The sequence below is a fragment of the Rhinichthys klamathensis genome, unplaced genomic scaffold, assembly GCF_029890125.1.
Source record: "Rhinichthys klamathensis goyatoka isolate OS25496 unplaced genomic scaffold, OSU_Roscu_1.1 h1tg000009l_1, whole genome shotgun sequence".
NCBI classification, from domain to species: Eukaryota; Metazoa; Chordata; class Actinopteri; order Cypriniformes; family Leuciscidae; genus Rhinichthys; species Rhinichthys klamathensis.
Genome location: NW_026606562.1, coordinates 1,829,471 through 1,854,558, shown reverse-complemented (window position 1 = coordinate 1,854,558; position 25,088 = coordinate 1,829,471). Strand labels below are relative to the sequence as shown.

At 36.5% G+C, this 25,088-nt stretch overlaps 1 protein-coding gene across 3 annotated transcripts; it reads left to right on the top strand.

The window, feature by feature from the left end:
• The first annotated feature begins 792 nt into the window (after window positions 1–792).
• On the top strand, window positions 793–24,572 carry rubcn (rubicon autophagy regulator). Of its 3 annotated transcripts, XM_056260535.1 has the most exons (22): window positions 793–961; window positions 6,043–6,196; window positions 7,376–7,459; window positions 7,543–7,702; window positions 7,785–7,891; window positions 9,503–9,680; window positions 9,897–10,271; window positions 11,563–11,610; window positions 12,053–12,148; window positions 14,263–14,375; window positions 14,466–14,664; window positions 16,064–16,168; window positions 16,781–16,855; window positions 19,159–19,216; window positions 19,302–19,434; window positions 21,160–21,305; window positions 21,382–21,446; window positions 21,529–21,767; window positions 21,866–21,927; window positions 22,004–22,157; window positions 22,256–22,349; window positions 23,827–24,572. In XM_056260535.1, the coding sequence occupies exons 1-22, from the start codon at window positions 924–926 to the stop codon at window positions 23,973–23,975; spliced, it is 2,832 nt and encodes a 943-aa protein (XP_056116510.1). In that variant the 5' UTR covers window positions 793–923; the 3' UTR covers window positions 23,976–24,572. The 3 variants fall into 3 exon arrangements, with proteins under 3 accessions (XP_056116510.1, XP_056116511.1, XP_056116512.1); XM_056260536.1 differs by lacking the exon at window positions 11,563–11,610; XM_056260537.1 differs by lacking the exon at window positions 16,781–16,855.
• Window positions 24,573–25,088: the final 516 nt, after the last annotated feature.

The window sequence follows — 25,088 nt, the reverse complement described above, 5'->3', positions numbered from 1 at the left end:
CTATTATATTATATTATATTATATTATATTATATTATATTATATTATATTATATTATATTATATATTAATACATTATATTATATTTTGATGTAGTGACTGGTTGCATAGCTTGCACAATCCTAACATAAATTTGACCTTCAAAAGCGAAATGGAAATATCCTGCCCTTGGCTCTAACTGTCAATGCAAAGAGCCTTAAACTGTCTTGATTATCATGTGTCAGCTTGACATGACTCGCGGGATATCTCATGTAGTAGTTCTGAACTTACTGACATCTACACGCCTAACACCATTTAGAAAATATTGTTGAACAGCGCCACCGTGTGGTCAACACGAGGCACTATCAAATTCGTTTTTAAAGTTTGGTTTATTTCTTGTTTTCTCTTTACTGGAGATAAAATATGGCTTCCAGAAGAATATTGTATTAGTTTAGATGGAAATTTCACTGGTCCGTTTATTTATATCAAGTCATATTTAGTTATTTTCAATTGTTAGTAAACATTTTTGCTGGTGTTAAACGTTACATTTACTGAGGTGAGGTTACACACAATATATGGGTAATTTCTCAAATAGCCATTATTTTTATTATATTATATTCAAAGGCTTATCAAAATAGTTCTGCAGGAAGCTGAACCACGAAGGGTTCATAAATGAGGAACCCTAACATAGACATTCAAATGTACCAAGATAGTGCATATGCCTTTAATCCATTAAATCCTCCATTTCACTTTTATTTTGAAAAGATGATCTGCTTCCGCTATTTCAAGAATGCTCATCCGGTCAGAGCTTTTCCTTATCCGACGTCACATCCGCCTATCTTGTTATGGTGCGGGACGCCCAGTGGAAACACCTACTACCTGTCCGGAGACTTTCTGTGCTTAAATCGGACCTAAACTCCAAATCAAGCCGTTTCCTGGGGTGGAGATGGAAATATCCGTGGAGGCGGAAGATGGAGAGCGCAGGTAAATAAAAACGACTGATGTTTACAGCAGTCCTGAGTTTGACAGCTAGACCCACAGCTTTAGTTTGGGAGATTATTGTGCTCATCTAAGCAGTTTTAGCACCTCTTACTCCTCTTTATATATATATTTAAGAACATTTAACTGATATATGTGAAATAACAATCTTGTTTGCTGAGAAAGCTATCGATTGCAGCTTTCATATGAGCTAGCCGGCTAGTGCAGTTGTAAATCCTACTATGGAATAGACGTTTCTTTTGAATATTAAGTACGTCACGAGACGTTTTTCATCAATGCTATGATCTGATTGGCTGAACGGTGGACATTAGTAAGTGGCGGCAGTCAGTTCTGCAGAATCAACCAATGGGAGACGCTCCCGCAAGCGTTGGAGTGTGATGTAATTAATATTAATGAGGCAGACCCTCTTCATAGTGCGATCCAGCATCGTATGTTCTAGCAGGTTTCATCCAGCAGACCGACTTAAAAACAACAAATGACAACAACAGTCTTGTGACTCGCTCACAATTAGCTGTGAAATAGCAGACGTAACCGCGAAATTTAATTTTATGCTGCTATTTTTGCAAAGTTATTTATCCGACGACGAGCCTCCAAAAACTCGCACTTATAAAATGACATAACAGAAACTCTTGTTATTTTGGCTCATAATAACCTGATTAAACATTAAAAAAACAAGTACACTTCAAGAGTACTTACTATGGAAATTATTTATTTTAAAAAGAATATACTAAAGTGCGAACTGAATGAAATGTTTTTGGACACTTAATTGCAGGTTCATTGCAATAAAATGAAAATGTGTTATATTTAAAATTATATATTATATTTTGCCAATTTTATCTTTTTAAATTTGATGTGGTCAACCTTAGTATGTCCACCCTGTTAAGGGAAATATGAAAAAAGTTAGTAGAAAAATCATATTTTTAATATAATATTATTTAATCATATTTGATAAACCTTGTTTTTGCTCATTGGCTGATTTTATGTCAGAATATCCACCCTGTTAAACCCGATGAGCCGACAGAGTGAACATACAGTGGTGTGAATAAGTTATAACCCCCATGCTAAAGTTGCCTAAAAAGAGGAATAAAAAAAATCATCTTTTGGAAATTGATCTTAATGCCTTAATTAGAAAAATGAGGAAAAATCCAACCTTTAAGGACACCAATTTTCTTTGTGTATGAATAATGTATCATAAATAAATAAATGTTCTTCCTTAAAATACAGGGTGCATAAGTCAGGCCCCCCCTATGTTAAATTCCCATAGAGTCAGGCAGATTTTTATTTTTAAAGGCCAGTTATTTCATGGATCCAGGATAATATGCATCCTGATAAAGTTCCCTTGGCCTTTGGAATTAAAATAGACCCAGATCATCACACACCCTTCACCATACCTAGAGACTGCCATGGGTTTATTTCAGTTAGCCTAATAGCTGGTTTGATTTGCATTGAAAGATGATCTTATGGAAAGTACCCCATGCCAATCTCTAGGTATGGTGAAGGGAATGTGATGATGTGGGTCTATTTTAATTCCAAAGGCCAAGGGAACTTTATCAGGATGCATATTATCCTGGATCCATGAAATAACTGGCCTTTAAAAATAAAAATCTGCCTGACTCTATGGGAATTTAACATAACTGCCTGACTTATGCACCCTGTATTTTAAGGAAGAACATTTATTTATTTATGATACATTATTCATACACAAAGAAAATTGGTGTCCTTAAAGGTTGGATTTTTCCTCATTTTTCTAATTAAGGCATTAAGATCAATTTCCAAAATATGATTTTTTATTCCTCTTTTTAGGCAACTTTAGCATGGGGGTAATAACTTATTCACACCACTGTAGTGACTGTGAAAGTAATTTATGTTTAAAGTTGAAGAAGTGTATTTAAATTTCTTTGGCAATGTTTTACATATTGTTTCCCATGGAAGTAAAATAATGGCAAATGTTTTTGAAACAAAAAAGCTTTTGTTGAATTGCACAATTTGAAAAACATGCATTGCATTAACCGTGCTTGCATGGTTGTATATTTAAGCTGTGAATATTTCAAATTCAAAACATTTTACACACATTTACATTATTAAAAAAAATCAATAATCCATATTCAGATTTCACTTCCAAAATATTCCTTCTGTCTAAAAACAGACCCTATAATTTTCAACAGGCAATTTTCAGTCCATTTTATTTCGCTTTACAAATTCAGTGGTTCAAATTCGACAGAAAATTCAACATTTCACATCAGCTTGTAACTTCAGAGACAAGACAGATTTTTAATAAGGAAAATGTGCGTGAAATGTTTGGAATTGAAATATTCACTGCTTAAATATACAACCATGTTGAACTTCAATTGTGCAAGTCTTCAAAAAATGCAAGTCCTAAAAATACAATGCATGATTAAAATGCAAACACGGTTAATGCAATGCATTTTTTTTCTTCCATTGTTTCCCATCTAAATCCAGTTCAAAATAAAGGAAAATTGTAACTGGTTGTACGTGAGCGAAAGGAAATGATCAAATCCTTCCAATCTTTATACCACTTGTCCACCCTGTTATCAATTTGTCCACTCTGTTGTAGGGCTGGGACAATAAATCGATACATTGTGAATCTCTGTTATCATTTTTTCCCCACCCTATTATCATTTCCCCACCCTATTATAATTATTCCACCCTATTATCATTTTTCCACCCTTTTATCATTTTTCCACCCTATTATCATTTTTCCACCCTTTTATCATTTTTTCCACCCTATTATCATTTTTTCCACCCTTTTATCATTTTTTCCACCCTATTATCATTTCTTTCCACCCTATTATCATTTCTTTCCACCCTATTATCATTTTTTCCACCATATTATCATTTTTTCCACCCTTTTATCATTTTTTCCACCCTATTATCATTTCTTTCCACCCTATTATCATTTCTTTCCACCCTTTTATCATTTTTTCCACCCTATTATCATTTTTTCCACCCTTTTATCATTTTATCCACCCTATTATCATGTTTCCCACCCTATTATAATTTTCCACCCTATTATCATTTTTCCACCCTTTTATAATTTTTTTCCACCCTGTTATCATGTTTCCCACCCCATTATCATTTTCCACCCTATTATCATTTCTTTCCACCCTTTTATCATTTTTTCCACCCTATTATCATTTTTTCCACCCTTTTATAATTTTTTCCACCCTAATATCATGTTTCCCACCCTATTATCATTTTCCACCCTATTATCATTTTCCACCCTATTATATTTTTCCACCCTATTATCATTTTTCCACCCTTTTAATTTTTTTCCACCCTGTTATCATTTTTCCCACCCTATTATAATTTTTTTCCCACCCTATTATCATTTTTCCACCCTATTATCATTTTTCCACCCTTTTATCATTTTTTCCACCCTATTGTCATTTCTTTCCACCCTATTATCATTTTTCCACCCTTTTATCATTTTTTCCACCCTATTATCATTTCCCCACCCTATTATAATTATTCCAGCCTATTATCATTTTTCCACCATTTTATCATTTTTTCCACCCTATTATCATTTCTCCACCCTTTTATCATTTTTTTCCACCCTATTATCATTTTTTCCACCATAATATCATTTTTCCACCCTTTTATCATTTTTTCCACATTATCATTTTTTTCCACCATATTATCATTTTTTCCACCCTTTTATCATTTTTTCCACCATATTATCATTTTTTCCACCATATTATCATTTTTTCCACCCTTTTATCATTTTTTCCACCCTATTATCATTTCTTTCCACCCTATTATCATTTTTCCACCCTTTTATAATTTTTTTCCACCCTATTATCATGTTTCCCACCCTATTATAATTTTCCACCCTTTTATAATTTTTTTCCACCCTGTTATCATTTTTTCCACCCTATTATCATATTTTTTCCACCCTTTTATCATTTTTTCCCCACCCTATTATCATATTAATCCCATCCTATTATCATTTTTTCCACCCTATTATCATTTTTTCCACCCTATTATCATTTTGTCCACCCTGTTATCATATTTTTTCCACCCTTTTATTATTTTTTCCCATCCTATTATTGTTTTTTCCACCCAATTATAATTTTGTCCACCCTGTTACCTTTTTTCCATCCTATTATCATATTTTTTCCACCCTTTTATTATTTTTTCACATCCTATTATTGTTTTTTCCACCCTATTATCATTTTTTCCACCCTGTTACCTTTTTCCCATCCTATTATCGTTTTTTCCACCCTATTAATATTTTTTCCACCCTGTTACCTTTTTTCCACCCTATTAATATTTTTTCCACCCTGTTACCTTTTTTCCACCCTGTTACCTTTTTCCATCCTATTATCGTTTTTCCACCCTATTATCATTTTTTCCACCCTGTTACCTTTTTTCCACCCTGTTACCTTTTTTCCACCCTGTTACCTTTTTTCCATCCTATTATCATTTTTTTTTCCACCCTATTATGATTTTTTCCACCCTGTTACCCTTTTTCCACCCTGTTACCTTTTTCCATCCTATTATCGTTTTTCCACCCTATTATCATTTTTTCCACCCTGTTACCTTTTTTCCATCCTATTATCGTTTTTCCACCCTATTATCATTTTTTCCACCCTGTTACCTTTTTTCCACCCTGTTACCTTTTTTCCATCCTATTATCGTTTTTCCACCCTATTATCATTTTTTCCACCCTGTTACCTTTTTTCCATCCTATTATCGTTTTTCCACCCTATTATCATTTTTTCCACCCTGTTACCTTTTTTCCACCCTATTATCATTTTTTCCATCCTATTATCGTTTTTCCACCCTATTTTCATTTTTCCACCCTATTATCATTTTGTCCACCCTCTTATCAGCTTGTCCACTCTGTTAAGCGTTTTTTTTTTTACAATAATTTCATAAAATCAGCAAAAAAATCTACAATATTTTTACTAGAGTATCAATTATGTAGTACTTGTGCACTTCTTTTTCACAAGAGGAGAAGCACTCCTGTGACAATAGTGCTGCAGTGTGAGGCATGCTATGTGTTTATAAATATGTAGTAGCAATTTACATGTGTGTCGTTTCAGGTGGGAACACTGGAAACTTCTGTCGAATCTGAAGACGACTGTTGAAGGGCTGCTGTCGACCAACAACCCTAACGTGTGGTCCCGCTACGGGGGTCTTCAGCGCCTGCACAAGGACATGAACAACATCCTGGGCCATGGCCTCAAACTAGAACAGGTGTGCTAAACACTAGATCACATGTCTCTGTGTTTCATGAAAGTCCTGCGGCAACCCCAGGAACGTGTCCTGAGCTACAGCCTCATTTACCAGGAACTATTAGACACTAAAAGCCTCTCGCTGATCAAACGAGGAAGAATGTTTCTCACTTTTTTGGCAGGAGATAAGAAATGGCCTCTGTGACCTTTCCAACCAGGAAGAAAATAGTAATAGTTTATAGATTAACAACATGAAACCTCCATCAGGGTCATTATACAGTAGCTTTGAAAATCTCCAAGAGTTTTTATTTACTTAAAGTTGGCATGAAATAGGAATTCACTGTATCCTTTTTTCTAAATGCATGTTATTGAACTTATTGTGAATGATTTATCCATGAATAGTTCGTTTTTTTGGAAGTCGTCATGAAATGGAAGTTGCAATAGTCTTTTCTTTCCTATATATATATATATATATATATATATATATATATATATATATATATATATATATATATATATATATTAGGGCTGTCAAATGATTAATCGTGATTAATCACATCCAAAATAAAAGTTTTTTTTTACATAATATATGTGGGTGCACTGTGTATAATTATTTTATATATATACATACACACACATGCTTGTATATATTTAAGAAATATTTTCATGTATATACTGTATAGAGATTTATATATAATTTATATTATATATAAATATAAATATTTTATATATAAATATTTTTTTCTTAAATATACATGCATGTGTGTGTATTTATATATATACAAAATAATTATACACAGTGCACCCACATATATCATGTAAAAAAACTTTTATTTTGGATGTGATTAATCACGATCAATCATTTGACAGCCCTAATATATATATATATATATAAACAATTTTTTTCCTTACATTTTTTACTTCTGTCTTTGGTTGTTTTACAGACAATCAAAACTCTACCATTTAAATTAATTTAAATTAAATCAAAACAACCTAAATTAACTAAAAATCATTTTCTGTATAACTTGCTTTTTTTTAATTACGTAGTTTTTTTTTATTTTAAGGTCAGTTTTTCGTCTTAATAAAAGTTTTTATTTTCAACAGCTTTGACTCAAGTGAACAGAAATTCCCGAATACATTTTTTAACGTATGAATCATTACACTGTGGTGCAAGATCTAACTTGATTATTTTGTTTTGCAGCTTTACTATAAACAGAAAGACTACTGGCGTTTCGTGTGGTGTGTGCGGTATCTCTGCCCTCATCTCGCCCGTCACGTAGAACAGGTATCCGGCAATCCAATGCATTTTCCCCACTCAAAGCTAGTTGTGACCTCTTCAGCGACGCCTCACTCTCTTCCTGTGTGCAGTTCAGTCAGTTGGAGCCGGTGCTGAGCAGTGGCGTTCAGGGCGTCGGCGAGGGTCATAAAGCTGAGCGCTGGCTTTTACACAGTCTCCAGGGTCACATCTTATCCGCCCAGCTCAAACCACTGCTGCAACACAAGGCAAACACACAGAAATACTACAATGGTATCTCAGCATCTGCCGAACATCATTATGACTTGTGTGGTTTGGTTCTGATGCTAGCATTGAGGATTGTCATCTTCTGTAGATGTGGCCTTCCTGCTGAGTGAAGCGCACGTGTCTGCCATGTTCCAGTGCCTGGAGGCGGTGGAGCAGAATAACCCTCGGCTGCTGGCTCTCATAGACACCGTCAGGGTCAGGCATTTCACATGTAGCTTTTATATTCTTCTGTTCGAAGGCATGTGCATTTAGAGCAGTGGTTCCCAAACATTTAACATCCGTCTGCGTCTCTTCCACTTAAACTGCACTCGCACCTTTTCCATTAAAGCCCCCCTGTGGTGAAAATCAAGCTTTTAATGTTGTTTACACGTCTATGTGGAGTTTTTAATATGCTTTAAGACCGACCATGTGCGAATTCATAAGTCGACAGCATTGCTGAGTATTTCCTCCTTAAAACTGCAGTGAACCAAAGACAGTCTCAAACACACGGTTTGAAATCGCTGGTGTTTCTGACGTCACAAACGACCTTGTAACCAATCAGATCAACGAGTGGATCTCTGAGCTGGTGTGAGTGAGTGGAGGCGGGGCTCATTCGCATATTCATAGAACCGCGTACACTAAATGAGGCAAGGGTGTCGAGTTACATTCCAGACATTTTTTTTCTTTCAAGGAAAAAACATTTAAATAAGTTATTTTGGTGATCAAAGATGAGTTTTAAGGGATACAACAGGGGTCAATAAGGGACAATATTTGCCCCCTTAAACTGATTTTTAGGTGCATTTTAGTTACATTTTATTTTATATCGGCAAAACTCAGCATCTTGTACGCGTACCCCAGTTTGGGAACCACTGAATCTAGATTATGTAATTAAGCATAACAAAGAAGATAAATATTTTTCCTTGTCTTTATTGAACACACTTTCCTTCCAGGGATGGAAACTCGTGTCTGAGAATAATTTTGTTCAAAAAGTGTCAGACCGCCTAGTTCAACAAAACTCTGTTGCATTCTCGGTGTTGCCAGAAGGGACGCTATGTTAGCATGAGCGCAATCTTTCTTCTTCTACGGTCATTTTTCTCTTTCAGCTAAACTACTGTAATGTGGGCGCAACGGTTTGAAGAGAATTATGCTGAGCCAGTTAGTTCAAGTTAGTTAAACCATCAACAATGGCATACTGTAGTTGATCAAGGGGTCATTTTTAGCCCCTGCTGGTAGATACCATTAATACACAATCCTACTTCAATTTAAGTTAGTTAAACTGTAAATGTCAGTTTATAGCTAGTTGAATTAAATCCTGTTTTTAAGCAGTCATGGTTTGGCTGGTTAGCATTGCCCTTTTAGCCCCTTCTGGCAGATGCCACAACAACAACATCTTAGTTTAAGTTAGTTAAACTTTAAACATGTTTATATGTAGCTAGCTAGTTCGTTAGTTTGGCTGGTTAGCATAGCCCTTTTAGACCCTTCTGGTAGATCTACACTATATTACTTAAATTTATGTTTGATAAACTGTTGACAAGTTAATAGCTTGCTAGCTTGCTAGCTAGATGAAGACATCCAGTTGTTCAAGGGGTCATGGTTAGCATAGCCTTTTAGCCCCTTCTGGTAGATACCACAACTACAACATCTTAGTTTAAGTTAGTTAAACTTTAAACATGTTTATATGTAGCTAGCTAGTTTGGCTTGTTAGCATAGCCCCTGGTGGTGGATACCATAACAACACCATCTTTCTTCATTGTCGGCCATTCAAACGTAGCCATGCATTTCTACGTTCATGCATGTCAATGTCTTCTGTCTCTTGTGTTTTTCAAGCTTTCACATTTGAAAGAGTCTCCTCCGTTGTGTTTGCTGAAGAGCCAGAGTCTGTGTCTGCTGCCCGGGGCCGTAGGAAGCTGGAGGCCGGCGGACGTCTATCAACCCCGAAGACTCGTCTCGTCCCAGAGCTGCCTCGCAGAGATTCCCAGCACCCCCCTCTCCCAGACCAGCTCAGGTCAGCAGACTCACAGCCAGAACAACAGGCCGCTCTGTGCCTCCATTACCACACTAAATGCTTGCCTTGTTTACACTCAAAAATGTCCCGGACAGAAAACAGTCCGTTGTTTGGCGAGGAACACTGGGGATGGAAGGTGGGCTGTTAGCAATGCTTGCGGTGAGCGAATCTGACCGTTCCTCAAAATCACAGTGAATCTCTTTGTTTGTGTTGAAGATGTTGCCCCGTCCAGCAGTGCTCCGGGTGCCCCATGGGTGTGCGGGACAGGACAACCGGACGCAGGAATCCCCCAGATCTCCTTCACCGAACCCGCTCCGCCCGAGATCCTCCGGGATTGTGTGGAAGCGGATCTGGACGACGGGCCTGAATATCTGGCTATTGGTAATCTGGGGAAGCACAAGCGCCGCGACTCGTCGAGCTCCACGCAGAGCGGCGAACACATGGGCACTCAGGCCGACGCCCACACTCCTGTGGCTCCGCCCCCTCCACGCCGCAGCTCTTTCTCAGAGGCGCCGCGATCCACGGGGCGGAGCTCGAAGGGACACACGCGGTCGCTGTCCGACACCGGCCTCAACCAGAGACTGAAAACTGGTGCGTACAAACAGTTGCATTCATTGGGTTCTCCAGAACACGGGTCCAAAACTAACTATAAGTCGCAACTACTAATAAAACAACGTTTATTAGCGTCAAGTCCGTTCTCATCAAGAACGACAACTATGGCAATAATGATAACTATAAAGTTTTAATAATCATTCAAGCGATGTCTAAACCACAACTGTATTGATACAAAGGAACATTGTCGTTGAATTGCTTTCAGAACTAGTTTTTCCAGCTGGTGAACGGCAAAAACATTGACAGCCAATCAGAATCCACCTGTACTTGTAAAGAGGTTTAGCATAAAAGTGATGAAGAGAACGGTAGCGTGCGCTTATAATAAACAAAGCTTTATCGTCCGTTGGTGTGCACGCCGATATAGTTATCATTATAGGCATCATAATTGATGTTCAAATTCTTGTTTTATGCTTGAGCGAGACAACAATTATTAAACGCTTTAAAATGTCGTCTTCTTCGTACCGTTTGGAGGGTTCATTTAGATAATTAATTTTAATTAATTAGTAAATAATTACTAATTTGTGTTATCACTATGCTTGACATTTAATGTCTTATTTTGTTGAATTATAGCAATAGAAATATTTAGTTTCTTCTGATTTTATGTGTTTAATTATCTTATTTGAATTAGGATGTTGCCTCTACTTTATTTGCTGTATATTATTATGTTGCCCATGTTTAATAGTGTCAATATAGTAATTCAGCTTGTTAGAAGTTTGTTAGTGTAGCTAGTTATTTTGCAATCAAAGCGGTAGTTTTATTATAACCTAAAGCCAATGTCAAAATTTATCATATTCACTTAATATAATAAAATAAGTATAAATAAAATAAATTTTTGCAACATTTCATTCAAATGTAAAGAAGTGCAAAAATGCAAATCTCTCGAACCATTTTTTCATGAATAATTTAGTTCCTGATGTCTAAAATCAAATCCCACTGTAAGTTTCGTCAGTTTTGTGTTCACGTGTTTATACTGTACGTGACAGTATAGGGTTGCTAAATAAGCATTTATAATAAGGGTTGTAATTTCCTGTTCACTCAGTTTACACGAACTATTTGAAATGATGATTAGCTTGATTTAAATTTAAATTTTAAAATGGCTTCCCCAACAGTGCATGTGAAGACAAAAGTAAAAAACAAACACACTAAATGGATCTCCAAGCGTTGCTACTTCCTGCTGTAGCTCTTGTGCTCTTTCGTCTAGCTGTGGATGAGGGTGAAATATTCTCTGCTTCAACTCTATTCTCTCTCTTTTTCTCCTCTGTATGTAAAGGAGGGGGTCACAGGAAAATCACCATTATTATCGAGGACCCTGCCGCAGGTTTGCAGTGCCGTGGTGCTGCATCTTGTCCACCCCTCCATTTCTGCCACCCTTGCATGATTCACTTTTGCCGCCTTTTTATTTTGATTCTCTTTTTTTTTCTCAGCCTTCAGCATCATTTTTAAGCTGTGACACAGCAGTCCTGTCCTGTGCCGTTTCTGTTTGTTCTTATTTCTATGTAGTGAAAATACACCGTTGTGCCTGGGAAGTTTTGAATATTTTATTTTCTCAGTTTTTTTTTTTAAGTCTTTGCATTTTTTCCATTCTGTTATTAATTAGAAACATTCAAGCATTATTTGTTGTGTAGATCTACATTATCATTGGTGTTTGTTTATCATCATGGATCAGATCCTGCAACCAGGAAAAAGCTTTTTTTTTAGCTTCCTTATCCTATAACATATTTGTTCATAATTGGTGTCATGTTTTTCTGCATTTTTCCCAGAATCTGTTGCGGCTACACCATGTTTGAAGAGCTGCGGTCCTTTCTCGCCCCAGAGCAGCGACAGCAGCTCCCACAGTTCACTTTATATGGAGGCCAGTGAGTGAACGCAGCTTTCATGGGTCATGACGTGATGCTCTCTATCTATTCAGAAATACATAAAACATTCTTTTTCAGTTTGTAAATTAAATTTCCTTTATTTATATTTTGGGAGCAAAAAGTACAAAGTGTCAGGGTGGTACAACTGTCCTGATATAATGAAGAAAGAGTCAAATTTAAAATTATGTTTTTGATAAAAATTTGCAATTAATATTTAAAATCTTTTGTCCATCTAATCAAAGTCATGTTGTGCGACCGAAAAAGTAATGTGGTACAACCAACATGTTGAAACATGCTTAACTCTGGTGTTATTTTTTACCAAAAAATATTACGTTTAGTTTTTTTTTTTTTTTTTTTTTTTTTTTTAGAATTTGAATTCTTTTAGAATTTTTCATCGGAATGCTACAAAACTTGTAAAGGTTTTGGCACTTGCTGTGTGATCACAAAAAAAATCATGGACATGATTAGAAAATTTTAAATAGTCCTGCATTGGAAATGAATGGGAGGCGAAAATGTTAGTGGAAACGTTTGGTCCCGAGGCCAAACAAAATCTTACTGAAAGCTCATTTCTTGAGATATCAACCTTATATTTGGAACACAACTTGTTTCGATTTCTGGCTTTGATTTTTCTCACCGTTTTAGAGTAAAAAGTATTTTGGAAAATGTATATTTCATATAAAAATAGAAAATTATATTTTTGTACATTTTCATAACAATAAATGTAAAATTCATTTTTAAACTCTTTTTCACTTCACAATAATCTGCTAAGTGTCATCTTTTAAAAGAGACAACTTCAGTCTGTGCTCCAAAGCATTCAAGATTTATGGCAGTTTAAGTTGGAAATTAAATTTTCAGGTCAATGCTCAAAAAGTGAATAAATGGATTATAATATATTATAATGCATAAATTGATTATACTGCATAAATATAATTTAGTACCATAAAATCCCCTAAAAATAGAAAATATTAAGTAAACAATATTATTAAACTTAAATATAGTACATTCATTTCATTGGAAAAAAAAGGAAAAAAAGAATAGTCATATTTGAGTGTCACGCGAACAGTACCAGAGGGTTAATAAATATCTCATAATTTGACCTTTTTATGGCAGCAAGATTAGTTCGGGTTGTAAAATGTCATGTGGTACAAAAAGCAAGTGGTACAATCAACATGCTGAAACATGCAGATAAAAAATCTGATAATCTGACTTTTTTTTTTTCTGATGGCAAGATTAGTCCAGGTTGTAAAACGTCATGCGGTACAACTGTCCTGATATCATAATGAAGAAAGTATGAAATGATGAAACAAGTAGTTTGAAAAAAGTAGGCATGAACTTTTTTTTTTTTATGTTTTGTCAACTGCTTTTCTGCTTATTAATATTTAAAAATGTTTTCTCCATCTAATCAAAGTCATGTGGTATTACCCAAAAGTCATGTGGTACAACCAAAAAAAATGCTTAAACATGCAGAAAAACATTCTTAAAATATCAGATAATTTGACCTTTTAGTTTTGGTTGTAAAATGTCACGTGGTGCGACTCCCAAAACATTTTACTTGAAGTACATTTAAAAAAAATGTTTAAATAATGAGCAAAATGTGTACACTCACATGTATTCAAGGTGTAATAATTTTTTTTTTATTACTTTTTACTTGATGGATACACCACATGACGTTTTAGTCATTAATTTGAGACTTTTCTTGAAATTAGTATAATATTTTCTAAACCATATGAAACCAGCATGAATACAAAGAGTACATTGTAGCATGCTTTTTTTAATTGCCCTTTTTTCCGTATCACATATTTTAGTGATCATAAATTAGGTATCATTCGAAAGCTTAAACACTCAAAATTCATCCTATGAAAAGTGTTTTGAAATTGGACATTGCGTGGTCGTGGATACGGTACTTTAAAACCTTTTAGCGATCTCAATTTTTAAGATACTTCAACTTCAAATTTTGAACACAACTTGGTTAGACATATGGGTTTGAAATGTCATATGGGTGACAGTTAGAGATTAGAGGTTAAACTAGATGTTTCCTTGTCTTTATCATGGACAATCTTATATAATATTTAAAATAAGCATCTTGTTGAACATGCCTTCATGCGTACTTGCAGACGGCAGCCAGTACAGCGTCCCGGACGGGTTGTTCCGCAGACCGTCCGAGGGTCAGAGTCTGATCAGCTACCTCTCCGAGCAGGACTTCGGCAGCTGTGCTGACCTGGAAAAGGTGAGCGCAAACTCCTCACTGCGCTCAGCATTCCTCTTTCTCATCTTATGTATGTTTTTCATAGCTCGCCTTCATATCCCCTCACTGCAGGAGAACGCCCACTTCAGCATCTCGGAGTCCCTGATAGCGGCCATCGAGCTGATGAAGTGTAACATGCGCAGGCGGGCAGAGGAGGCCGAGGAAGAGGGCGACAGCGACTCGGAAATCCAGCAGCTCAAGCAGAAAATCCGCCTGCGCAGGATGCAGATACGGCGCACGCGGCTGAAGCCAACGCTTTCCTCTAATAATCGTAAGATGAGATGTTGAAGGCCCCGATATACTCGCGGGCGGCGAAGTGCTTTTTTGTTCTTCGCTCAGGGTTAAAATAAAGTTGGAAATACCATTGTAGAGATACACTGTTAGTGAACATCCCGCCGCCGCCGAGAGCGACGTTTAGATGAATATGTAAATATGTGCTGCACGCTTTCCTCTCAATAACAAAATACACGCACAACAAAAATGACAGCGGTGAGACAACAGCAGTTAAGCACCTGATCATAGTGATGTGGAGGTTTGCACCAGCTCTGCAATTCCACAGTCACGTCACGTTTATTCATATAGCACTGTATACAACAGATTTCTTTAAAGCAACAGTATTAAACATGAAAAAAGTCTCTTTCAATTCGAGTTACAACTTCAATTTCTACTATACGTATTTTCTCCCCATGTTTTTAATCGTGTCTGACCTCGACGAACTGAAGAAATGAACCGGAGCCTCGGAGCCACGCCCACCTATTACATCATTACCACAGACCAATGGTAGTTCAGAGCTAGAAAGAAATTTCGAACTCTCAAATTAAATACAAACAAATTTCATTTTGGCCTGATTTTATTCACAACGATGTCACACCAGTTCGTTCTTCAAATTCGGGGCTTTTAGGATAAAGAAGCAGAAATCAAATGTAAACAGGAAATCAGGGCTTGACATCCACTTTTTTGGCCACCAGCCACTTAGTGGTTTTCCAAAGTTATTAGCCACCCAGCGTTTTCACTGGCCACGATTTTGACATCGATACCATGGGGAAAAACTGCCATATAGATATTTTTAATATTATCTCATAATTTTTTAGAAGGAATATTAGGCTGCTGTCACTTTAAGACCTGACGCGCGGATCCATTATACTGGCACACATGCGTTTTCTTTCTCAACTCTTTATGTTCATCTGAAACACAACTGAGTGTGTTTACGTGAATATACGCCAAGACCGGCATATTGACATTATTTTGTGTGTATTTCATTGTTTAAGCGCAATAAGCAGTGAAAAAGAGCTCAATTTAGTGCTGAGAGGCGGCTTTATGCGTGCGCGCTTTGGGTGTGAGCACAAAATCTGCAGAAATCAGTAAAATTATGCACAATACGAGCAATCCCCCGCCGAAATTCAAGCCCTGTAACAGCAACAATATTCATCCGGAGCAAATGAAACGAGTGAGTGAGGGGAGGCGGGTTTGTGTGTAACTCGCTGTCGGTGAGATAAAGGAGAGAGAAGAGCAGCTGGTATTGTGTATCTATTCAGCAGAAAATGAGTTTTGGAAGCATTTCAGATATTTCAGTATTGATGTATCAAACCACGGCCCCGCTGGAATGATGATAACCCTGGGTTAAGCGCAGTGTGGAAAGCCCTAATGTACTCCTCTTCTGTCCCCCACAGAGGTCCCATCGGTGGACAGTGGCGGCTCGCAGAGGAGCTCCCAGGACTCCTTTCACCCCTCTGACTCCGGCTCGGATAGAGAAGTGGAGGACATCGAGCTCAGAGGTAAGAGCTCTAGATCTCTGAACCCGACGCCTTCATTCCTGCTCGTTTTCATATAATTATCCTCCCGATTGCCTTCATTGCCCATAATGTCATGTGATGAGATGTGTGTTGGCCTCCCAATCTCATTACCAATTTCTCATCGATTATGCTCATTTTTAATTCCTAATTTATAGCTTTGAATCAAGCTTTTTCTTGATTTGGTTTGTGTGTTTTTGCAGGAAAGAGCAGAATAGTCATTGCAGGTGTTATTATACTTACATCATACTTCAGTGCACAAGTCGACGCGAAATCAGAATGATTTCTGAAGAATCAAGTGACACTGAAAGAGTAATGATGCTGAAAATCCAGCTTTTAAACACAGGAATAAAATGATATTACACAACATATTCACATAGACAACATTTCTTTTAAATTGTAATCAAATTTGAATAATATTAATGTTTTTTTCTGTATTTTCGATGAAACAAACACAGCCTTGGTGAGCAATAGACATAGTATAACTATATTTTTGACACAGAGAGCAGTTTCTGCACTGACGAGCTGTGACCAGGGCGTTTATCAAGGCCGTAGGTGTGTCCAGTTTAGATGTTGTCTCTGGTCTGTGTCTCTCAGATGGCAGTGATGGTCAGTCCCTGCTGGCGGTGTCTCAGAGCGGCCTGTCCCTGTCGCTCGCGTCCCTCTTCTCAGGTACCAGAGGCGGACGGGCCGAAGTGTTCAGTCTCGGCTCTTGCTGCTTGATAAATGATAGACTACGGCTCAGAGGAGTTTAGCCCTCTACAGCAGTCGCTGTTTCTGCTTTTTCCTTGGCTTTGCTTGTTCATCACCCCTCATCCCATCCCGTGTGTCGTTGTGCATGACGTATCCGCCTTTTGTTCGCCGCTTGCTGTCTGTTATTTATGGCACTAACAAATAAACCTGCAACCTTTAGCACTGCTAGCTTCAGAATGATAAGATGATAAGAATGGATGTGATGATGTGGCCGAATCACTTTTTGCTAATATTAATCATTCAATCTGTAGCTTTCTTATCTTAAAGCTTTTATTCATAGCCATGAATCAGCTTTCTGTCTTTATGGTTATTGGGATTGATACCATTTTGTTATGTAATTTTAGGAAACTGATCAATCCTTTACAACTACCGGTAGTTATATATATTTTTTTATATATAATGTATATATATTTTTTATATACATTATATATATATATATATAACATGTGTTTTAAAATTTAACAACTATTATTATTATTATATAATTATACTATATAATACATTTGTGTATGTATATATATATATATATATATAGCTACATAGACAATTTCGTTTATAAAACTTAACATTTAATTATAATTATAACTATATATATATATACAGTCTATTTTATATAATATAATGTGTATATATACATAGACATTTTATGTCTATAAAACTCAACATCTATATAACTTAACATTATTTATTTATTTATTTATTTATATATATACATATATATATATATATATATATATATATATATACACTCACCTAAAGGATTATTAGGAACACCATACTAATACTGTGTTTGACCCCCTTTCGCCTTCAGAACTGCCTTAATTCTACGTGGCATTGATTCAACAAGGTGCTGAAAGCATTCTTTAGAAATGTTGGCCCATATTGATAGGATAGCATCTTGCAGTTGATGGAGATTTGTGGGATGCACATCCAGGGCACGAAGCTCCCGTTCCACCACATCCCAAAGATGCTCTATTGGGTTGAGATCTGGTGACTGTGGGGGCCATTTTAGTACAGTGAACTCATTGTCATGTTCAAGAAACCAATTTGAAATGATTCGAGCTTTGTGACATGGTGCATTATCCTGCTGGAAGTAGCCATCAGATGATGGGCACATGGTGGCCATAAAGGGATGGACATGGTCAGAAACAATGCTCAGGTAGGCCGTGGCATTTAAACGATGCCCAATTGGCACTAAGGGGCCTAAAGTGTGCCAAGAAAACATCCCCCACACCATTACACCACCACCACCAGCCTGCACAGTGGTAACAAGGCATGATGGATCCATGTTCTCATTCTGTTTACGCCAAATTCTGACTCTACCATCTGAATGTCTCAAAAGAAATCGAGACTCATCAGACCAGGCAACATTTTTCCAGTCTTCAACTGTCCAATTTTGGTGAGCTCTGGCAAATTGTAGCCTCTTTTTCCTATTTGTAGTGGAGATGAGTGGTACCCGGTGGGGTCTTATGCTGTTGTAGCCCATCCGCCTCAAGGTTGTGCGTGTTGTGGCTTCACAAATGCTTTGCTGCATACCTTGGTTGTGAATACTCAGACCGGCCCGTCTGGCACCAACAACCATGCCACGCTCAAAATTGCTTAAATCACCTTTCTTTCCCATTCTGACATTCAGTTTGGAGTTCAGGAGATTGTCTTGACCAGGACCACAGCCCTAAATGCATTGAAGCAACTGCCATGCGATTGGTTGATTAGATAATTGCATTAATGAGAAATTGAACAGGTGTTCCTAATTATCCTTTAGGTGAGTGTATATAGTAATACACACACACACACACACACATATATATATATATATATATATATATATATATATATAAATAAAACAATATAATAGTAAGTCTAATGAAATATTGCATTTTAAAAACAAATATTAAATATGAATATAATGCATTATACTTATAATTATTATTATATACAGTACATGGATATACATATACATACAAATAGTGTATATGCATATACTCAGAATTTATATAGCTTTTTTTTGTCTGGCCTCTCATATATCCAAAATCTTTTAAAATTACATTTATTGTGTGTTAAACATTTGCACTTATTGCATTTAAAATTCTCTAAATATTTTAGGGACACTAAGAATTAATCGCATCTCAATAATATAAAAAAATAATACAAAACTGTCAAATCCTGGCTGGTGTATGATACTGTGGCGCACAGCATTGAGTGTGTCTCCTCGTTGTTCTCAGACGCAGACATCAAGCGCTGTGTGTCCGGCAGCAGATCCTTCCTCAGCTCGGACTCCATGTAAGCACATCTGACATCTCTCACTGTCTTTCTGTTTGGGCATCATCGACTGATGGAAGTGTTGCATTGGTGGTGTTTGTCACAGCTCTCCGTCCATGCTGCAGTCGAACTCGGCCGAGTCCGTGGCGATGGGTCTCCTCAGGCAGTTCGAGGGCATGCAGCTTCCCGCCGCCTCCGAGCTCGACTGGCTGGTTCCCGAGCACGACGCCCCTCAAAAAGTACCTGCATTTACATCCTAAGGCCTGAACACACACTTAGCGCAAACATACAGATGTACTCTTCCTTGTGTGAAGTGTTTTCTGGACTAGTGGTCAGCTGAGAAGGTCTTGATGGATCTTTCTGTGTTTTCACTGTTATACGGTAGGGGGCGCTATTACACATCTTCTTGAGTTGATTGGCCAGTGCTCATAATATTGGAAAATAATGGTTTATTTAATTAGTTATCATGCTATCAAGGCAAGACTATGGAAGCTTGTTTCCACCACTGAACAAAAATGAGATTAAAAAGATAATTGCAACTTTAGTATTTCCCAATTCTGTCTTTTTTTTTCTTGCAGTACAGAGTTTAAATATCGCAATTGGGGCTTTATAACTTGCAACTGTGAGTTTGTTTATATCTCACAATTCTGAGAAAAAAAGACACAATTGTAGATTGTGTCGCCGAAATTCACAGTTAAACTCACAATACTGACATTTTTTCCCTCAGAATTGTGATATAAACTCGCAATTGCAAGTTATAAAGTCATTGCGAGTTATGAGAGAAAAAAGCCAGCTCACAATTTTGACTTTAAAACTCACAATTGCAGGAAAAAAGACAGAATTGTGAGTTTAATGGTGAATTTCTCAGAACTGCGATATTGTATCTCCCAATTCAGACTTTTTTTCCTCGGTATTGTGAGATAAACTCGGAATTGCTAGTTTTAAAGCCCGAATTGCGATATTTAAACTTGCTATTGCGAGAGAAAAAAAAGTCAGAATTGTGAGATAAAAAGTCGCAATTAACTTTTTTGTTTTTTTTATGGTGGAAACAAGCGTGAAACGGGTGAATACGGTAAAAATATTAAAAACTAATAGATATCACACAACTCCCCAATTGATTAATCACAGGACATTAAGACAATTATTTTATGAAGTATATTTGTTTAAATATGCAAATGATGCATCTAAATAAATATGCACTCATTTGCATACATTTTCAGAGCAGAATCTGTACATTGGATAAAGCCAGGTTCACAATTCTTGTTTCACTTTTGTTCAAATATTAGACTTAAAAAAAAAAAGATCCAAAATCAGAAAAAAACCTTAATGACATTAATCAGAAAATACTGTCAACAGGCAGGAAAACAGGGCCACCATATTGTTAGGAATAAAATGTTATGAAAGTCAGGCGAATGATTTATGAACAAACGTGTTAATTTTGTCAGATTTAAAAAAAAAAATTCTTAGTCCTGTGTCAAATGCACTTTTTGGTTTTTATCATATTTCTTCAACCCTGTTTGTGTTTAGTCGAGTTCTAGTCGAATAAATGTCTGGCCATTTTAGTCGAGTTTTAGTCAATGAAAACTTTGTTACAAATCTTTTTACTTTTTCGTCCACGATATTGCATGTTGATATAGTCACCGTTCTCATTTAATGACGTTGATGTCGCCTCGTCACAGTCATTAGTCTTTGACGTGCGTTTTTCGTCATCGATTTCATGAACAAAATGAACACTGGAGCAAACCCCTGATTTCTGGCTCGGTTCAGGAGAAAAAACTCATTACGAGAAAACTGCCTTTAATAATTGAAATCTACAGATGCATATAGATACAATGTAATCAAACAAACACTTTAATGTGTATTTTGGATGTTTTCCTTCCACAAGACTGAAAGAAGACATGTTACGGGCGCAAAATGGCTTCAAATCTTGCCTTAAAATGTGGATATCTTCTTCTGTTTTCCAGCTTCTTCCAATGCCAGATTCTCTTCCCATCTCACCGGACGATGGCGAACACGCAGACGTTTACAAGCTACGCATCCGAGTCCGAGGAAACCTGGAGTGGGCTCCTCCCAGACCACAGATCATCTTCAACATCCACCCTCCTCCAAAGTAAGACCCTCAGCATTCAGCTTCATTCCCTCCATCACATGACTGTATCCGTTACATCTCTCCATTGATCTGTCAGGAGGAAAGTGGTGGTGGCGAAGCAGAACTACCGCTGCGCCGGCTGTGGCATTCGCATCGACCCAGGTACAGAGCGCACGTTCCCGACACAAATAACCTGCTGTACTTGAGCATGTGCGCTGACTTGAGTGCTTTCTCTTCCTAATAGACTATTTAAAGAGGCTGAGGTACTGTGAGTACCTGGGCCGGTACTTTTGCCAGTGCTGTCACGAGAACGCGCAGGCCGTGGTGCCAGGAAAGGTCCTCAGGAAGTGGGACTTCAGTAAAAGCTACGTCAGCAACTTCTCCCGAGACTTGCTGGCCAAGATCTCAGGAGACCCGCTCTTCAACCCGAACGACATCAACAGCGGCCTTTACAAGAAGGTCAAAGCCCTGGAGACAGTGCGCGTACGTCACATGCACACGATTGGATCTTGTCATTACGCACATGTAATATTTATAAACTTTTTATGTGCGATTTTGTATTTGCATCCGCTCTATTACAGGCATTGAGGGAACAGTTAAACCACATGAAGAATCTCTTAAGAACGTGCCGTTTGGCTAAAGAGTAAGTGTTTTCACTGCATGTTTAGTTTAGTTTGAAACACTGAACAGCGCATTAGGAGCCTCCTCTCTGTTGACAGTGTGCTGGAGCAGTTCGACACATTCCCTGGACATCTGACGGAAGACTTCCACCTGTTTTCCCTCAACGACCTCGGCGCTGTCCGTAGCGGCTGTCTGGGCCCAAAGCTGCGGGATCTGCTCCGCCTCGGCTCCTGCCATGTCACAGACTGCGTGGTGAGAACACACTTTGACAGTTCTCTAGGCGTCTGAGACGGGGAAGTGCTATTTCATGGTCTAGATTGGTTATTCGTCTCTCGTGGTTTTCCCCACAGCTCTGCCAGGCCAAGGGCTTCATCTGCGAGTTCTGTGGAAATGACAAAGACATTATCTTCCCCTACGAGCTCAACAAGTGCCTGCGTTGTGATGGTGAGCATTTTATATATTTTTTTTATTAATTTGATTTATTTTAATGCATTAATATATGCATTTATTTATAAAATTGTATTCATACATGCAATTTTAGTTATGCATTATGTATTTAAATATGCATTTATTTATTCAATTTTATTTATATATTTTAATGTATGCATGTGTACATTATTATTTATGCATTTATTAATAAAACATTATATTTATTAATTTATTTATGCATTTATTTGTTCAATTGTATTTTTATTTATTCATTGATGAATGTTTTTATTTACACATTTATACATGCATTTATTTATATATATACATTTTATATTTATCAATTTCATTTATACATTTTTATATTTGTTTATGCATGTACACACTTTTATTTGTGCATTTATTTATACAATTTCACTTGTGCTTTTTTATTTATGCATGCTTTTATTTATGCATTTAATTATTTATACATTTTTATTTATGTTTCCATAAATGCATTTATTTATTCAATTTTATTTATATATTTTATAAATTAACATTATATTTATTAATTTATGCATGCATTATGCATTTATTTGTTCAATTGTATTTTTATTTATTCATTGATGAATGTTTTTATTTACACATTTATACATGCATTTATTTATATATATACATTTTATATTGATCAATTTCATTTATACATTTTTATATTTGTTTATGCATGTACACACTTTTATTTGTGCATTTATTTATACAATTTCACTTGTGCTTTTTTATTTATGCATGCTTTTATTTATGCATTTAATTATTTATACATTTTTATTTATGTTTCCATAAATGCATTTATTTATTCAATTTTATTTATATATTTTATAAATTAACATTATATTTATTAATTTATGCATGCATTATGCATTTATTTGTTCAATTGTATTTTTATTTATTCATTGATGAATGTTTTTATTTACACATTTATACATGCATTTATTTATATATATACATTTTATATTGATCAATTTCATTTATACATTTTTATATTTGTTTATGCATGTACACACAATTTTATTTGTGCATTTATTTATTTATACATTTCTATTGATGCATACATGGTTTATATATTAATATGCATTTGATTATTTGCATGTGCACGTTTTTTATTCACGCATTTATTTATACAATTTCACTTGTGCTTTTTTATTTATGCATGTTTTTATTTATGCATTTAATTATTTATACATTTTTATTTATGTTTCCATAAATGCATTTATTTATTCAGTTTTATTTATTTATTTATGCAGGTATGCGTCTATTTCTTTATGCATGCATTTCTTTATGCATCTATACATTTGATTTATTCATGCATTTATTAAACTAGGCTAAAATGTTTTCTTTGGGTTGTCTGTTCGTCTTTCTCTCTTGCACTCGACAGGCATTTAAAAGTGTTTTGGAGCTAATGTGCTGTTTTTGCTCTGTCATGGTTGGCTGTAATGGTGTGTGCGTGCTTGTTCTGCAGATTGTCGTGCGTGCTATCACAAGACCTGCTTTAAGGCCGGGAAGGAGTGTCCTCGCTGCCTGAGACTGGCCGAGAGGAGAGAGCGGATGGCCCGCAAGAACATGGAGGAGCAGGAGGACGGAGACGAGGGCGAGGCGAGCGGGACTTAGCGCATGACAACACCGGTGAGGAACAGTGAATGTAGAGACTGATATTCAGAGAAACTCTTCTTGATTCCCATCCCAAATAAGCTGCTCTAAAAGTCCTGCTGACCCCGGCGTTATTGATAATTAAAGCTACAAAGAGTTTATGTGCAAAGAATGTTTCAGCTTTTAAGGACAGAAAACTACTGCTTTTTACGGTTTGCCACGTTTGTGTTTGCTTCTGTCGCCTCCGCCCTTTAAAATCACATTCGTTTTAATCAACAGGGTGTCGAGTCCTGGGTCGTAACCTTTATGTGTTTTGTTTTTTTATGTGTCCGCGTTTTGTTGGTTCTATTTATTCATGTCTCCTGTGGCGTGCCTCATTAATGGCCGCTGGTTTGTAACGATGAGAGACGGGGACGGGCAGCTGAACTCCAGCGAGTCTTGCACAACCTTTGTTTTCCCGAGAGGTTTCTAGAAGTGTCAGGTTCAAACTTACTGTGTTGAAGATCAAAGCTATAAGACAATAGGCCTCATGCGTGAAATGAGTTTGTGTTATCGGAAACATTCATCTGAATACAACAATGGACCAAATAAAAGTGAAACCAATTTTTGCGTAAACGATTGAAATTGTTGTATTGAACTGAAGACAACTTTTTATACAAGAATGATTTTTTGCAGAATTTTGCACAAGAACTCCATTTAGCAATTTGTTCGTAAAACCATTTCTGCATAAATTCGAATGTTGCGCACATTTTAGCCAGAAACCATTCTTGCGGAAGTTGTTTTGGTTTCGCAAAATATTTTAGCCACTTTTCCACTTTTCTTGCTTACATTTTTATTTTTTGGTTCTGTAAATTCCTCATTTTGCTCTTTCGTTTTAATCCCTTACTAAAGTCTTTTGGTTTTATGAACGATTTACACGAGTTCAATTTGCTTGCGCATTAAAATCATTCCTCCATTGACCGTTTTAGTTTTGCGAGTCATTTAGACAGTTTTTTTTCTTTTCACAAATCCATTCCTGGAAGTTGTTTTCGGTTTTCCCCCAAATATTTTCGCCGGAAATTTCTTCTGCTCGTATGCGTTAAGTCTGTCTTTTGCGCAATTTTTACAATGAATTTATATAAATTTGTTCTGCTT

What these genes read in the sequence shown, in the direction of transcription:
- rubcn (XM_056260535.1), top strand. Translation starts at nt 924, where the DNA reads ATGGAAATATCCGTGGAGGCGGAAGATGGAGAGCGCAG. An exon ending in TCGCCCGTCACGTAGAACAG is followed by an intron (nt 7,460 to 7,542) that starts GTATCCGGCAAT and finishes TCCTGTGTGCAG; the next exon opens with TTCAGTCAGTTGGAGCCGGT. An exon ending in CCTCTCCCAGACCAGCTCAG is followed by an intron (nt 9,681 to 9,896) that starts GTCAGCAGACTC and finishes TTTGTGTTGAAG; the next exon opens with ATGTTGCCCCGTCCAGCAGT.